This window comes from Apostichopus japonicus, chromosome 2 (assembly GCF_037975245.1).
Source record: "Apostichopus japonicus isolate 1M-3 chromosome 2, ASM3797524v1, whole genome shotgun sequence".
NCBI lineage: Eukaryota > Metazoa > Echinodermata > Holothuroidea > Aspidochirotida > Stichopodidae > Apostichopus > Apostichopus japonicus.
In genome coordinates this window covers 20,178,245-20,193,867 of record NC_092562.1, presented here as the reverse complement: position 1 = coordinate 20,193,867, position 15,623 = coordinate 20,178,245, and the positions used below count along the sequence as shown (strand labels likewise).

Sequence of the window (15,623 nt, the reverse complement as noted above, 5' to 3'; positions counted from 1 at the left end):
GTGGGTGACATGCCACAGTTGGCAGGTAATTATTGAATGTGGATGACATGCTGCAGATGGCAGGTGATTATTGTATGTGGATGATATGCCACAGATGGCAGGTGATTATTGTATATGTGGATCACATGCCACAGATGGCAGGTGACTATTGTATATGTGGATCACATGTCACAGATGGCAGGTAATTATTGTATGTGGATGACCTGTCACAGATGGCAGGTAATTATTGTATGTGGATGACATGCCACAGATGGCAGGTTATTATTGTATGCGGATGACATGCCACAGATGGCAAATGATTATTTTATGTGGATGATATGCCACAGTTGGCAGGTAATTATTGTATATGTGGATGATATGCCACAGATGGCAGGTGATTATTGTATATGTGGATGATATGCCACAGTTGGCAGGTAATTCTTGTATGTGGATGACATGCCACAGATGGCAGGTAATTATCGTATATGTGAATGATATGCCACAGTTGGCAGGTTATTATTGTATGTGGATGATATGCCACAGATGGCAGGTAATTATTGTATGTGGATCACATGCCACAGATTACAGGTAATTATTGTATGTGGATCACATGCCACAGATTACAGGTAATTATTGTATGTAGATGATATGCCACAGATGGCAGGTATTTATTGTATGTGGATGATATGCCACAGATGGCTTGTGATTATTGTGTATGTGGATGACATGCCACAGATGGCAGTTGATTATAGACCCTCTGGAGGCTAGTGGGTCCTGTCCAAATCTCTCTTTTTTTTTAATGTTAACACTTTATTTCAACACCTGTGTTGAGTTCATTGAATATGGATGTTGCTAGCTTGACCTTTAAATTTCATATTTTGTTTTATTATATTTGACTTTGTAAACGAAATGAAATCTTTACAGTTTCTAATACCAAAAACATTTACTCCTGCAACTCCCGTTTGTTCAATTTGAACCTAGTACATGGAGAGAGATATGAGTCGCTGAATGCAACCAGTGTATAGTAATTGATAACTCATTATCATCTAGATGTGAGAGTAAACATTCTTCATTGTAGGATGTCAATTAAAAGGATTGTCTGGTGGCCCAAAGAAGTTACCTTAAAAAATAGTAAATAATTTTCCAAACATGTTGTCAAAGTATGAGAACGCTAATGTTGCGTTTGACAGAGAAACGATTTTTTAATCGTTATGGATAGACATTTCAAATATGATTTGAACAGTACAATACGTGACGTCAGCTCTGCCATAGCAGATTGCGTCATAACCCACCCTCCGCACAGTACCTATACGGTAATCACAACAAAAACAGCGTTTGTATGCAGATAACTTTCTCCCTTAATTTCCGGTGAAATTTCTTAAAAATTAGATATGTTTTCAAAAACTCCTTAAGCCGCCATGTACTTGAGCGGTGGTTCCGTGGTCTTTGTGTAACACAAGGTAAATTTTAACAGCAGACTCTGAGTTGTTCAGGCTATACATCGCGCTATCCAGCTCCAACGCGAAAAAATGTTCGCATGTAGGCTGTACTCAAACGTTGACAATCGGACAGTTCTGCGAAGCCTAAGCTTCTCAGTGCTATATTCTGCTCTGACAACGATTCGATCAATTTCTTCAATAATTTCCGGTGAAATTTCTTATAAATTAGATATGATTTAAAAAACTCCTTAAGCCGCAATATATGTAGTAGATCGGTGGTTTCGTGGTCTTTGTGTAACACAAGATAAGTTTTAACAACAGGCTCTTCGTTGTTTATACATCGCGGTATCCAGCTCCAGCGCGAAGAATGTTCGCGTGTATAGGCTATCTAACGTTTACAATCGGACAGTTCTGCGATGACATCGATCCCGCCAAGTTTCATCTTTCGGTTTAACGAATACTTTATAAGTTTCCTTTTACTGTTAATTTGATCCGTGAATTTTATTTCAGCGATTTCGAAGAACAGTTAATGAACTGTGGTTTGAGTGTGAGTGTACTATGTGTAACGCTATACAAGTACACCAACTGAGCATCGTAGTATATACGTTCGCGAGTATGTACGTTATATATGAGGCAATTCAATGTGCTTACACGTGAGTTAATTTGCTGCGGAATTGGGAGTGCTAACTTCAAGTCGCCTGTTTTGCCTATCTGCAAGCACTACGTCAATCACCATATTGAAGCGTTCGAACAAACGGTACTTTTGGTGAGAAACTGGTGAATTTGAAAACCAGATTTCTACAAGAAGAAAACGTCGAATGGGGACAATTTTTACATGGTTAGAAAGAGAAAAATAATAACTATAAGGACAATGTATCAAAATCTTCCACCAGACAATTCCTTTAACCACAACATTTCTTGGATGGGTGGGGATAGTGTGTGAAGGGAAAGGGACCAACACAGGGAGATTACAGTTTCTTGCATAAATACTATACTAAAATCGACATTAAAAACCCCTTCTTGTTGTTAACATCATAAAATTACATGATTTTCCTCGTTTCCACAGGTGAACTATTCCTGGCATATATCTTCAGTCAGCGAGCTCATGCTAAACTAATGTAAGTATTGTATCATACCGTAAAATTGTTGACCATTCGGAGGAATATAGGCAGGAAATTCCCAACAGTTTTTTTTTTTAGAGTGAATTTCTTGGTATGTTGATTGCAGGATTCATGCAGTTGCTCAGGTAATTGGCGTACAATATACACTGATGTACATGACATGCTTACAATATGGGGGAATAAGAGATGACCGAGGCACAGCCAAGTCTGTTTATCGTTCAAAATTTTGGGTCTCGACTGTTTTTTCACCAATAACTAAACGGCAGTCAAGCTAGAGCACATTATTCCTTAAATATCAAAACAATTAAGAGAGTAAATTTTACATTGCGACCAGATCCATCGATACAACCGCGGCGCTTGCGATACGAGGCGTCCACCGTGTGATCACCGACAAAGACTGGCCTGGCGTTTCCCTGGGAAGAACCACAAACGATGAAAACCTCTTTGCTGTCAACAAGGTAACATGAAAATGAGTAAACTATAAGCGCTGGAATTTTTTTTGGTACTTTTGTAGGACGGTGTAGAATTACTGGCTTTTTGATGATTTGAAGTATTATTGTCGTTATTTGTTATTATGTATTATCTCGTAGGAGGATATGATGGAATGTTCATGAATGTAGTGTAGTTGAAAAAGTCGAATTCAGTTAAATCTTGTTGACTTAAGTTGGTAATATTTGAGTCTTAAGACAAGTCAGCTGGCCATTAGAACAAAGACATATGGTGAACAAACACATGTAATCCTGGCCATTAGAACAAAGACATATGGTGAACAAAACCATGTAATCCTGGCCATTAGAACAAAGACGTACGGTGAACAAACACATGTAATCCTGGCCATTAGAGCAAAGACATATGGTAAACAAACACATGTTATCGTGGCTAGAACAAAGACATGGTGAAATATAAGTGTTCTAGTTTCATAAAGAGCTTAATTACAAAATAACTGCCAGTTAAGCAGTAAATGGTTGTATCGCTATACACTTTTATCACAAATCATCATTTTTGAAAAGGAATTAAGAAGGTATAATCCTTGCTTGACAGTTTTCAAGCTTTCACTGGTAATGATGTGTTAGACACTTCATCCACGGCAACGTCTTTAAACAGATTTTGCCGTCGTCGTGATTTCCTACAGGTTTATGCCGTTGGGACAGTCATCGGTGTAGTACTTGCAGATACCAAAGAGTTGGCGCAAGAAGGTGTCAGAAGTGTCAGAGTCGTTTATGAAGAATTGGAACCTGTCTTGACAATTGAGGTGCGTGTACCACCCCCTCTCAGTGTGTTGTCCCCTCAGATGAACCCATAATTAAACGGCTTCAGGGCCGTGTGTGCAGTCTGATGTCCCCTCAGATGAACACCTAATTAAACCGCTAAATTAAACCCCTAATTAAACCTCAGATGTACCCCTAATGAAACGGCTGCATAGCTGTGTCTACAGTCTGATGTCTCCTCAGATGAACACCTAATTAAACGGCTGAATTAAACCCCTAATTAAACCTCAGATGAACACCTAATTAAACGGTTGCAGGGCTGTGTCTGCAGTCTGCTGCCATTCACACGAATATAAAATATTTTCTTAGTTTGCCGTATTCATATATGCTGTTCTTATGTTATAGGTTTGACCCTGTTGCTGTGTTATAGAGCAAACACTAGCATTAAATATCTTGCACTAGTTTCATATGTAGGTTGTATGAATGTGCCTTGGCATAGATTGATGTACAGCGGTTTTGGACGAAGCCACCCTAAGTACAATTCTATGGTGCGGGTTTTGACTTATAACCTCCTTTAATTCTTACAATAAATTTCATGCATCCTACACCACTCTGTGAAAGGTGATAATTATTCAATCTGATGGTAACCGCAAACCTGCTAGATCCATGCTCCTTGGCAAAGCTTAAATATATATGCTCCAGATATGAGTTATAATCCCATGATAACATATCTTGGCCAGCTAAGGGGTTAATTTTTTAATGTTGCCCTCAGTGGCGGAGCTAGGGGTATTGGTCAAGCATGGTCTGTAGGGGCGCTTTTCGACACTATCTAAGTGGAGCACCACCACAGGTTGGCGCGGAGCGTACAGAAATTTTTGAGCCGAAAGTGACCCTTTCCTGGCCTTGCTAATTGCAAATAAAAGAAGTATAAATAGGTGTCATTGCCAACAAAATGTGAAAAATGTCAATAGGTAGATGAGAGCGCATTAAAAAAAGTAAATAATCGCGAATAAGTAAAAAGTGGTAAAAAGCTGAAAAGGGCGCCAGCAGTCAATTTGAGTCCGTCAGGGGGGGCATCCACCCCCCCTGACTGTATGGACGCTCCGCCGCTGGTTGCCCTGTTCTAGGTTAATGTCAAGTACAGCGACAACTATGATGTATCGCGGCTTGATTTCAAAAGTAAACCTAATAATAACAATAACCTTTTAATGTTTACGACAAGCAAGTTGACGTGTGTCTCGCAACCTCTGATTTCATATAGGATGCCGTTAAAAACGAAAGCTATTTCCAGCCTAAGAGGAAATTGGTAAATGGCAACACCACGAGAGGATTTGAAACTTCAGATCATGTGATCGAGGGGGAGATGGACGTTGGAGGTCAGGAGCACTTCTACATGGAAACTCAGACATCACTGGTAGTTCCCAAAGAACATGATGAAATGGAGATATGGTCCTCTTGCCAATGGATATCCAACATGCAGGTAATGTTTGACTTTATGGTTGAGGGGGTGGAGGAGGAGTCAACATTGTCTTTATCCCACAACTTCCCCCCCTCCCTGCCCCCTTTCCTGGCCCCAACTACTTGGCTATCGGCCTCTTATCTAGCAAGTAATAATATCTGAATTCCTCTTCAAAGGAAGAGGGTGTTGGGGGATGTTTTGGTTCTAGTTACCTTGCCTCTGCTTCCTTGTCTATGAATATAATATGTTGGTAATATCTGGACTTTAAGAGGAAGAGAACTTAGGTGTGGGAAAGAGGAAGGCTGGATTTTTAGACAAGCTCAATAGTTCAGGGATTGGAGAGGGTAACATTGTGACCCAGCTATCAACCAGCTGGCCTTGATAATGTTAGTGGATCTCCAGCATGCAGGAAATATTTTGATGATGAAAAAGCAATGCTTGATGAGGAGGGGGGTGGCTTGTGGCCCTAGCAATCCCCCTCCCCAAAATATGATGTAAAACTGTTTGGTATAGTGGATATGTGACATGCAGGTCAAACCATGTGTGGTTTTGTATAGCAACTGATGTGACCTTCAAGGACAACTCTTTGACAACATTTTTTTTTATCAGTGTAAGTATATCCTGGCAATAATAAAAATGCTATACAATTGCAAACATGTATAATGGCAGGTTTGTTCACATGCAGGGACCATAGTACTTTAAGAAAACTTTTAGAAACTGCTTCACAAAATTTGAACACTAAATGATTCCCTGGGATCAACAATGAAGTGTTGCTGTCACAAGATGACCTGTCCGTCGCCTGTAATTTTTTCTTTCTTTCTTTACGTCTACAGCGGATGGTTTCCGACAGCTTAAAGGTGCCGTTCAATCGCATCACTGTCAGAACGAAACGGTTAGGAGGTGCATTCGGTGGCAAGGAATCTCGAACCTGCATCCTGACGGTGGCGGCTGCCATCGCAGCGAGACTGTAAGCAGATCCTTTCCGTATTTATTCTTCCTTACTTGGTATTAAATTTGTGCTTACTTTTTGCTCCAGTTTGTATCATAAAACAGATCAATTTGAAGATAAACCTCCGCTGCCTTCATACATGGCTAAAAGCTAATAGCTAATTCCAACTTGCAGCACACCCGATTGCATCATTTCATTCCTTGTCTTAACTGTCAAATATATTGTGGAATAATTCCAAATCGTTGAAGAATTTGTTGCAAAAACATTTCTGAAACTTCTCCTGATAAAAATGCCTTTCTTTAGACAGAACATTCAGTGACTACAGTCCATTTTGGTGACAGCTGTGACATAACATGCTTACCTTAACACCTGAATAAGTTAAACAGTCTTTGGAGAAGTAAGAAATAAAACTGATGATTCCAAAGTTTATTGGTGATACACTTTTTGGTTTTTTTTTTTCAATATCCCACAAACATGTCACCGAACACAAGTTGTTTCTGTCCAATTTGAAACTTTAGCAGATCACCTGTGGTTTACCGAAATTGCATTTAATTATTTATCTTCAACAGATTCTACTCAAGTTTCCAACATACTGCAGTGTTCCATATGAATGCTGTTAACTGTTCCCTTTCCCCCTTTAAAGTATGATGCAATTAACTGGTCATTAGCATTATTAATTGATCACAAACAAATTCTGCCACAATTGTTTTTTGATTGAAGGTATAGGCTTTTTATAGCAGTCAAGTCAAGTTGCTTGTAAATGGAATTGTAAATTTTTAAAGTTGATGGAATAAATAACTTTGGTGGAGGGATTACAGGACCTATCATTATTTGACAAAATAATATTCATAATCTGCCATATTTCAAAGTGTTTATGTAATCCTTTTTTTTTCAAACCACATCCGCAGATGTAATCGTCCAGTCCGTTTCATGTTAGACCGAGATGAAGATATGATGTCCACTGGAGGACGTCATCCGATGAAAACAAAGTATAAGATTGGCTTTAACTCTGATGGCACGATCGTTGCCATGGAATCAGATATCTATTCCAACTGTGGATTTAGCCTGGACGCTTCTTTTTCAGTAAGTGCACTTTTCAGTGGAAAGTTTTTCCTCTCTTTCCCTTTTCAATGGCTCCCCTTCCCAATGCTTCCCCTTCCCAAGGCTCCATTAAAATGAGGTTAAAGGTCATCAGTATTGGCCTCAAAATATGCTAGGAAGTCCAATAATGGTCACTCATGCAGGTATGTGCTCACACTGGGCGGCACCGGGTGGCTGTGCCCAGCAGTTCTGAATGCCGCCCAGCACAAACAGTATTTTAAACATTTCCGCCCGGCACTTTTTTGATGAAAATTTAACAAATTTTACCATAACCAAAATCTGGGAGAATACATGGCACATAATAGGAAAAATAGCACCACCTAAGCATACTTCATGTGCAAAATTTGTCCAGTGGGGGGGGGGTACCCCACCCACACTACCGCACAATCTGCCCGGCACTCAAATATTCCTGAGCACATCCCTGCTCATGCTCCAATTTCAACACTCTTTAAAGTCTGGAGGTAATTTTGAGATGCAGCTGTACACCACCAGGAGAGTCTTTTTGTAAACAAGCAGTTTTTAGCATGTTAAAATTTGGGGCCAATACTGATGATGAAATTGAAAGAATCGACCATGAAAGAGTTGGACATGGTGATGTGACACCTAACAATCTTAAGTCATATTTTCCTATCAGGATCAAGATTAGCTGTGGGTGAAGTGCTAAATGTTTTCAGGGATTAGCTCCAAGTGGGCAAGCTTACTCTCCCTCTCAAACATTTCATGTCAGATATTTATTGGTTCTTAAGTGAATTAACATTTCCCAGGCCATGGGGTTCTGTTACCCTGTCCCACCTCCCACCCACCCACCCACCCACCCTTCGGCATGCTTCTTTCCAGTTGCTTACACTACAACATTGTAGCCTTGTTTCACATAAGTACTGCCAGACATATGCCTGCTTCCCTCATCTGTTATTCATCCAGGTCATGGCCAGAGCTATGTTCCACTGCGACAGTGTATACAAGATCCCGAACATCCAAATCACTGGACACTTGTGTAAGACCAACCTCCCATCAAACACAGCCTTCAGAGGCTTCGGAATACCTCAGGTAGCAGTAGTCACGGAAACCTGGATCAACCACATAGCCCAGAAATGTCATCTCTCACCAGAACAGGTCTGTCTCCTGCAACTAGGATTTCTGTTGTTTAGTATAAATGGTTATTTCCTGCTTAAGGATTATTTGGGGTGGTATTTGGCAGGGTGGGGGGAGGATGGGGAGGGGGAGTATAAATAATGTTTTCAGCATTTTCCCCCTATAGTACTAATCCATGGATGTCTTACATGTACTATTCCCTCTGGGAAGGTTCCAACTTTATTTACCAATCATATCATACATCAGTAAATTAAAAATTTAGCGAACATTGCACTATAGGACGCAACAAGCTTAAAGATATTAAAACATACAAAAGGGATGTAAAAATGCTAAGAATTTCAAAAATATGTTTATTAACTGTAAGTTCCATTTTTCAATTCTCCCTTTCCCCTTCCATGAAGCAATTAACAGGGAGAACATGCCAATTGTTTTTTTGGGAAAACTGCATGTATACTTATATATTAGAAATGTTTTTCCAGTTTTGTAATGAGAGATCACCCTTTTGTTATATAATTACAAAGTTGTTATGAAATTAAGGAAAATGTAAATAGAAAGTACTTTATTGTTGAAAAACACCCAAGAAATGAAATTTGTGGTACTGAATGCACCTGCAGAGGGTCAATTTTGTCAGGACATTTTGAGATGATTTTGCAGTTTGCTTCCTCAAATCAAGTCACATATCCCACTATCCTTTGAAGTTTGTGCCTCACAGATTGGAATGCTTCAACCCTCTTTCGCCACCTCTGGTGATTAAGTTGTAGTCATGTTGCCCATAGCTTCAACCATGTTACAATGTGACATTTGTCAGTAGAAATTCCAAAATGTTTCAGAGTATATGGTTTTGCAAAACAGATTCAGACTTTTAATGAGCAAATCTTTTTTGCTTTTTTGGAAAGAACAATTTTATAAAAGTTTTGTGATGTAAACTTTAGTGAATATGAAGTGGCCCAGCTTATATATGTATAAATTTTGGGAAAAATTGTACACACCTAGAGTTGTTCTATGCATATGCTGAAGACATCTGAAGCAGCTAGTTCCATTTCTAATCCCGGACAGGTGCGGGTAAGAAACTTCTACAAGGATGGAGACAGAACCCACTTTAATCAACTGATGGAGGGTGTGACCATTCAGAAATGTTGGGATCAGTGTCTGGAAGAATTTGACTTTGCAAATAGACGACAAGCGGTAGAGGAATTTAACAGGTACAGTTCCAATGATGTAATATTTTGTACACGTAGTAAGACACTATGCACAGGCCTGGCCATAGGTGGTCCACATGGGGGGGAGGGGCCTTATAGCCCCTGGGCTTGAGGTCAGTTAGCAGGCCCTGGAAAATATGAAGGAGGTTCTGGAAATTTTGGGATAAAAGAAGGACATATTATCATTGTTGTGGTACACTTATGTAACGAAAGATTTCCACAGGTCCAAACGGACTCTCGACAAATCTGCGCGTGCAAAATAAAAGCAGACGAGTGTAGAATATATGTTGTAATATTTGCTACAATTACAGTTTCACAACAGTTTTATAATTCTACCAGATAAAGTGCTGCCAAATATCAGGCCTGCAGATCTGGATGTACAAAATGTTTGTGGCAAGTCTGCCAGAGTCTTGGCAAATTTTCAGACAAAACGTCAAGATAAATGTCGGTGACGCAACGAATGATTATATTCAAAGCTTACAACCTGATGGCATCAGGTTGAGTGTGACGCAGTTTTAAGTTATAATATTTGTTTTATTCTAGTTTTTTCCTTCATATTCTGTTATGTATATCTATGTTCTTTCTTTCTTGTTTTTATTCTTTTAAATCTATATATAAAAAGCACATTTTATTTTTTTTCAATTCAATTGGATTAATGAAGTCCTTACCTTATTCTTGTATCGTCATCATTTAGGAGTAACCGATGGAAGAAACGAGGTCTGTCTATTACTCCGACTAAGATGGGCGTGGCTATCGTTTCTGCTCTGTTTCTCAATCAGGTTGGTCATCCAGATCATTAATTGCTATTAATTAATGCAGTCAACTGCAGTGAGTGCAAGAGTCGTCTATACGGTCATTACTCATTATTTAATTGTTAACAGTTCCTGTATTGTAGTAGCAAGGTAACGTAGAACTACACACAGTTTGCAGCAGATTGGCGTCATATCGGTGAGACTCATGGTTGAACTTTTGTTTTTGTTTCGATGCCCAGGTAAACTGATGTCCCTTTCAAAACGTAATTCATTACACTCTAGAGCTAGATGCCAGATTTAGACTCAAGAGGTCACAGTGAAGCTGCCCTGTTTAGTTTGTGTGAATCACTCAACTCACAACATCACTGCGATCTCTGAAAAATGTGTCAAAATTACACTAAAAGGTCTCACAAAACTTGAAAAAAATATATGCCTTTTATTTATTTAATAACAAGGCATTCGGCCTCATTCTATGACTTTAAAAAAACATTTAAATCATAGTATGGTTTACTGGTATAGTATTTAAAGGGTTAAAAAAATTCTACATAATAAATCAATATATGTTTAGTACACATCAAAGTTTAGAAGCCCCCCCCCCCCAAATAAACTTCTGAAATTGAAATTTTTTGAGGCCCCTGAAAGTTTGTGAGGCCCTAAGCTGTAGCTTGTTTAGCTTATGCCTAAATCCGGCACATCTCTGGTTAGTTTGTGTGAGTGAATCAGTCACCTAACAACATCACTGTGACCTCTGAGTGACATCACCAATATGCTAGAATTTTTTTTTTATGCAAAATGAATATATGTTTGTATTCTAGCATCTCAGCATTGGAGCAAACTATGAATGCAAAATAGATAAATATGTTTCCATTTATAATTCTATACATTGTGGGCTTTTTTGGTAACTTGATAGCATACTACCTCATTTGCAAATCTGTACCTTAATTTGATAACAATTTTTATGAATTTACAAATTTGATTTCTTTGATTATTCCACAAGGCTGAATTAATTAGAATGCTGTTTTCCCTTTTGTTTCTTTTTGCCGTCAGGCTGGGGCCTTACTTAATGTGTACGAAGATGGATCTGTTCTGATATCTCATAGCGGAACAGAGATGGGTCAAGGGTTACACACCAAGATAATACAGGTAGCTAGCAGGTGCCTGGGAGTTCCCACCAGTAAGATCCACATCAGTGAGGCTAACACAGACAAGGTTCCAAACACACCTCCAACAGCTGCGAGTATCAGCACAGACATTAATGGAATGGCAGTACAGGTAGGCAGCTGCTTAATGGACAGTTAACATTCCCCCCCCCCACCCCAAACTCCCTCGGGTATCTAGCAAGTGTCTAGGAATCCCCAGAAGTGAGATCTACATCAGTGAGGCTACCACGGGTTTAGACAATGAACGTCCTCCCATAGCCAATAGTAACGGAACACATATTAGGCAGCTACTTGGATCAGAATCAACTCATGACTTCCCTTCACACCGCTCCCCCCCCCCCATCCCCAGCTGCAATAATACTTCAGGTAGCCAGCAGTGGTCTTGGAGTCCCCACCAATAAGATTATTCCCATCAATCATGCTTTGAACCAAAGAATAGGTAACACTTAAAGGTACAGGGTACCGTAATTAGGAGATCATACTCAAGATATTTTTTTTTAGTATTATTATTAACATATAGGCTAGCAATATTTTGCATTTTATGAACTGACATCAAATTTTGTTCACATTTTCTGTTTCTTACTTTTCCTTCTTTTCAGAAAGCTTGCCAGGCCATGAAAGAGAGATTGGAACCGTATATGTATGCTAATCCTAAAGGCAATTGGGAGGACTGGGTAAGTAAAACAGCTAACACTTATATCAGCTGGTTGCATTTCCTACCTATTTAATTTTCAAATTATCTCCGAGGACCGACAGTAAATAAGTAGCAGACGTTCTGTTTTCATCAGGTTTTCCCAAGGAGTCGACGGCATTTAGCGGGGTATGTTGTTGTAATCAGATGTCAAAATATAAATACATAAAATTAAGTTTGTTTAATTAATGGCTGCCATTAATATATTTATTTGCTATGATGTGGAACATTCCTTTATGTCCATACTACAGGTCCGAGCTGCCTACATAGATCGGGTTAGTCTGTCCGTTACAGGATTTCACAAGTAAGTAATGAAAGCATATTCAAATTGAGTATGTTATGTGTGTCGTATATGACCACACTAAAGTTAACTATAACCAGAATGCAAAAATGCATTGTGGTTTCGATGATGTAACATGAGCAGTTTCTTCATGAATCTGACGTAATGTATAGTGAGGGTGTACATGTTTACAAGGGTTTCACGATTTGACCTCTGATGACCCCAAATGACCTTTGACCTCCACCAAAATCAGTAGGCTTCTTTAACTGAATGTGGCACTTCTACACACTAAATTAGAGGTCGGGCCAAGCTTCCAGTATTGAGATATCGTGATTACAAGGTTAAAACAATTTGACCCCTGGTGACCCCAAATGACCTTTGAGGTTTTTAGAAAGAGAAAGTCCTGTAATAATCGTGGCATATTCCTTTCTTATTATAAGAATGTGATATATGTATCTGTGTTAACAAAGATACAGCTTCATAAAGTTAGGGTCCGGGCCCATTATGAGGTTAACAGGATTGAAATGATTGCCAGATACAGCTTTCTTCTACGGTAAATTTGTTGTTTCTCTTAGGGTGGAAGACTTGCACTACGACTGGGAGAAGAACGTTGGCAGACCCTACGACTATTTCTCATTTGGAACAGCCGCCACAGAGGTGGAGATTGACTGTCTTACGGGTGACCATCATGTGATCAAAACCCATATTGTCATGGACGTAGGGGACAGTCTTAATCCAGCCATTGACGTTGGCCAGGTAAGGAGATGGTCATCGATTGCCAGCGGTGATGGGAAGGCTTTTTTTAGGGGGAGGGGCGTAGGAAGGTATGTAGTGAGAAAATGAAATTATCGTAGTCACCCAAGGCATGTTCTCAAATTTGTGTATACAAGTCTCATGTTACATAGCACTACATACTTAGTTTTTCCTACAGTTGCTAGTCAATTATTTCAATGAAAACAGTGATATAAACTCAATAAATCAGTAAAACAGTGATATAATTCAGTTATTCAATAATTCAGTATACTCAACAAATCCTTTGCATTAAAAGCAATTTCAACATCATTTTCATTTGAAAATGTAGAGTCATAATAAGATGAAAAATTGACTAATATTTCTTTAGTTTCTTTGTAAATATATATATAGTATCTAAGTCCTGCTCTTTTTTTATACATTTTACTGGTTGCTCTGAAATGATAACAAAGTATGACCAACTTCCTAGATTTTCTGATGGCCATTCCAAAATTACTGCTTTAAAAAAAACTTTGACTTAAATCTTCAAGGGAGTATAAAACGATGTTAACAGAGTGCTTCCTCTCTATGATCAGAACCAAACCTATGAACTGATCAGAGGCAAACTATTACAGAAGAATATATTCTTGCATTGCTTCATAAACCTGTTTTTCCTTCTTTATTGTCCCAGATTGAAGGAGGTTTCATCCAGGGCTACGGCATGTTTGTCCTCGAGGACCACCAGATCACCCCCTCGGGTCATTTAATCACAAAGGGACCGGGGACTTACAAAATTCCTGGGATGAGTAACATCCCAGCGCAGTTCTCCGTCAGTTTGCTGAGCAACGTCCCGAATCCAAGGACGATATTTTCATCAAAGGTTTGTGATTTGGAATATTAATTAGAATAACAGTTGCAATGACCAAATTGGCCAAATTTTCATTGAGCATTTCATTGGAAGTTTTTACAACAATAAGATATTACATAAATAAAATAACTTCAAACTAGGCATATTCGATACTCCAACTCAAGTTGCTTACTGAAACAATGGCCACTATTTAGGGTTTGAATAACTTTGATGAGAATTTGTCAGCCAAGTCAAATTTGTCAGCTAAATTTTGCTGATGATCGATGAAAGAAGTAGAACGAAATTGATTTGTCATTTTAAGTTTGAGACAAGGTTTTTAAAATGGTACATCACTTGCAACCAGAACTTGTGAGTATTACTTACATTGCAATTATTAAAGCTAGAACTGTTAGTGACTAGTATCCATTCTAAAGATACTGTGGCTCAGATATTGGTTTCATAGATGACAATCATTTTACTTTTTCTTTCATTCTTACGCATGAAATTTATATCTCCTTTATAGGGTGTGGGTGAGCCATCTCTGATTCTAGCTACTTCAGTCTTTCTGGCCATCAAAGATGCTATACAGTCTGCAAGAAGTGAATCTGATCTCCATAACTTCTTTAGACTTGACAGTCCAGCGACCTCTGAGAGAATCAGACTGGCGTGTGAAGATAAAATCACTCAAAAGGTAATTATATTTTTAAGTTTATTCAGGGTTAAAGAATGTAAATGACAGGTTTTGGCTAAGATCATATGTTGTATCTGTTCCCCTTCAAGGGGAATGGTGATACCCACCTGACGATGATCACACAGTCACAGTCCCGATGCAAGGGGACTGGGGTTGAGAGCCGTTCGGTTGTTTGGTTTTTCTTGCCCAGGGGTTCTTTCCTGGGTGACTTTTCTTAAACAGTACCACAGGTACATTTTGATGTTTTGTTTGTCCAGGTTTGTTACCCTGGAACTATGACCTCAAGTTACTCACCCCACCCCCCCCCACTCCCATCCCCCAAATTTGTTTTCTGGCCTGATCTTAAGTTTTGCATTGTGTAAACTGTGTTCAAGATATTGTGAGTATGTACGCTATGTACATAGAACGAATAAGAACTAAAAAAAACCTACATTCAAGGATTGAAATGCAAATTTTACAAGAATGTAATTTATTCATATTCTTCAGTTACAGTGTAAATTTTACCCGATGACTATTGTTCCGATCAGCTACACTGTGCTAAATATTTTGTTTTCCTTTCCTTTTTCCTAGTTTGAACAACCGGAACCAGGATCCTACAAACCATTTTCAATTCGTCCCTGAAGATGAATAGTTTGGTGCTCAAAATTGTTTAAATAGTATATAACAATTTTGCCATTGCACTTTGCAAATGAATTTCTCAAACACATAATGCAGGTATTATATATGCTCAGGGTCACACACACACACACATTCAAAATTTCAAGAATATATTGTTTAATTTAACCTGAATGTTTAAGAAAGCCTTTGGTATCTTGCAATAATATTTATTATATATAAATAATATCATTAAAGTTAAAATTCATGTTTGAACAATTTATTTGCACTAAAAATGTAGGCCTAGAGGTACGGTAGTGATGAAAGTGATA

The 15,623-nt window shown here is 38.7% G+C and overlaps 1 protein-coding gene across 1 annotated transcript in view; it reads left to right on the top strand.

Annotated features, from left to right (window-relative positions):
* Nucleotides 1–15,405, top strand: part of LOC139979429 (xanthine dehydrogenase/oxidase-like) — a 44,070-nt gene extending 28,665 nt beyond the window's left edge. Inside the window, exons 19-35 of the mRNA XM_071990209.1 lie at nt 675–721; nt 2,485–2,536; nt 2,874–2,997; nt 3,672–3,791; nt 5,009–5,227; nt 6,040–6,173; nt 7,064–7,238; nt 8,178–8,369; nt 9,405–9,550; nt 10,242–10,326; nt 11,347–11,571; nt 12,059–12,133; nt 12,402–12,454; nt 13,006–13,186; nt 13,851–14,039; nt 14,530–14,697; nt 15,268–15,405. Coding sequence (XP_071846310.1) covers nt 675–721; nt 2,485–2,536; nt 2,874–2,997; nt 3,672–3,791; nt 5,009–5,227; nt 6,040–6,173; nt 7,064–7,238; nt 8,178–8,369; nt 9,405–9,550; nt 10,242–10,326; nt 11,347–11,571; nt 12,059–12,133; nt 12,402–12,454; nt 13,006–13,186; nt 13,851–14,039; nt 14,530–14,697; nt 15,268–15,318 — 2,236 coding nt within the window. The 3' untranslated portion in view covers nt 15,319–15,405. The remainder of the gene's footprint in view (nt 1–674; nt 722–2,484; nt 2,537–2,873; nt 2,998–3,671; nt 3,792–5,008; nt 5,228–6,039; nt 6,174–7,063; nt 7,239–8,177; nt 8,370–9,404; nt 9,551–10,241; nt 10,327–11,346; nt 11,572–12,058; nt 12,134–12,401; nt 12,455–13,005; nt 13,187–13,850; nt 14,040–14,529; nt 14,698–15,267) is intronic.
* The last annotated feature ends 218 nt before the right edge of the window (nt 15,406–15,623 follow it).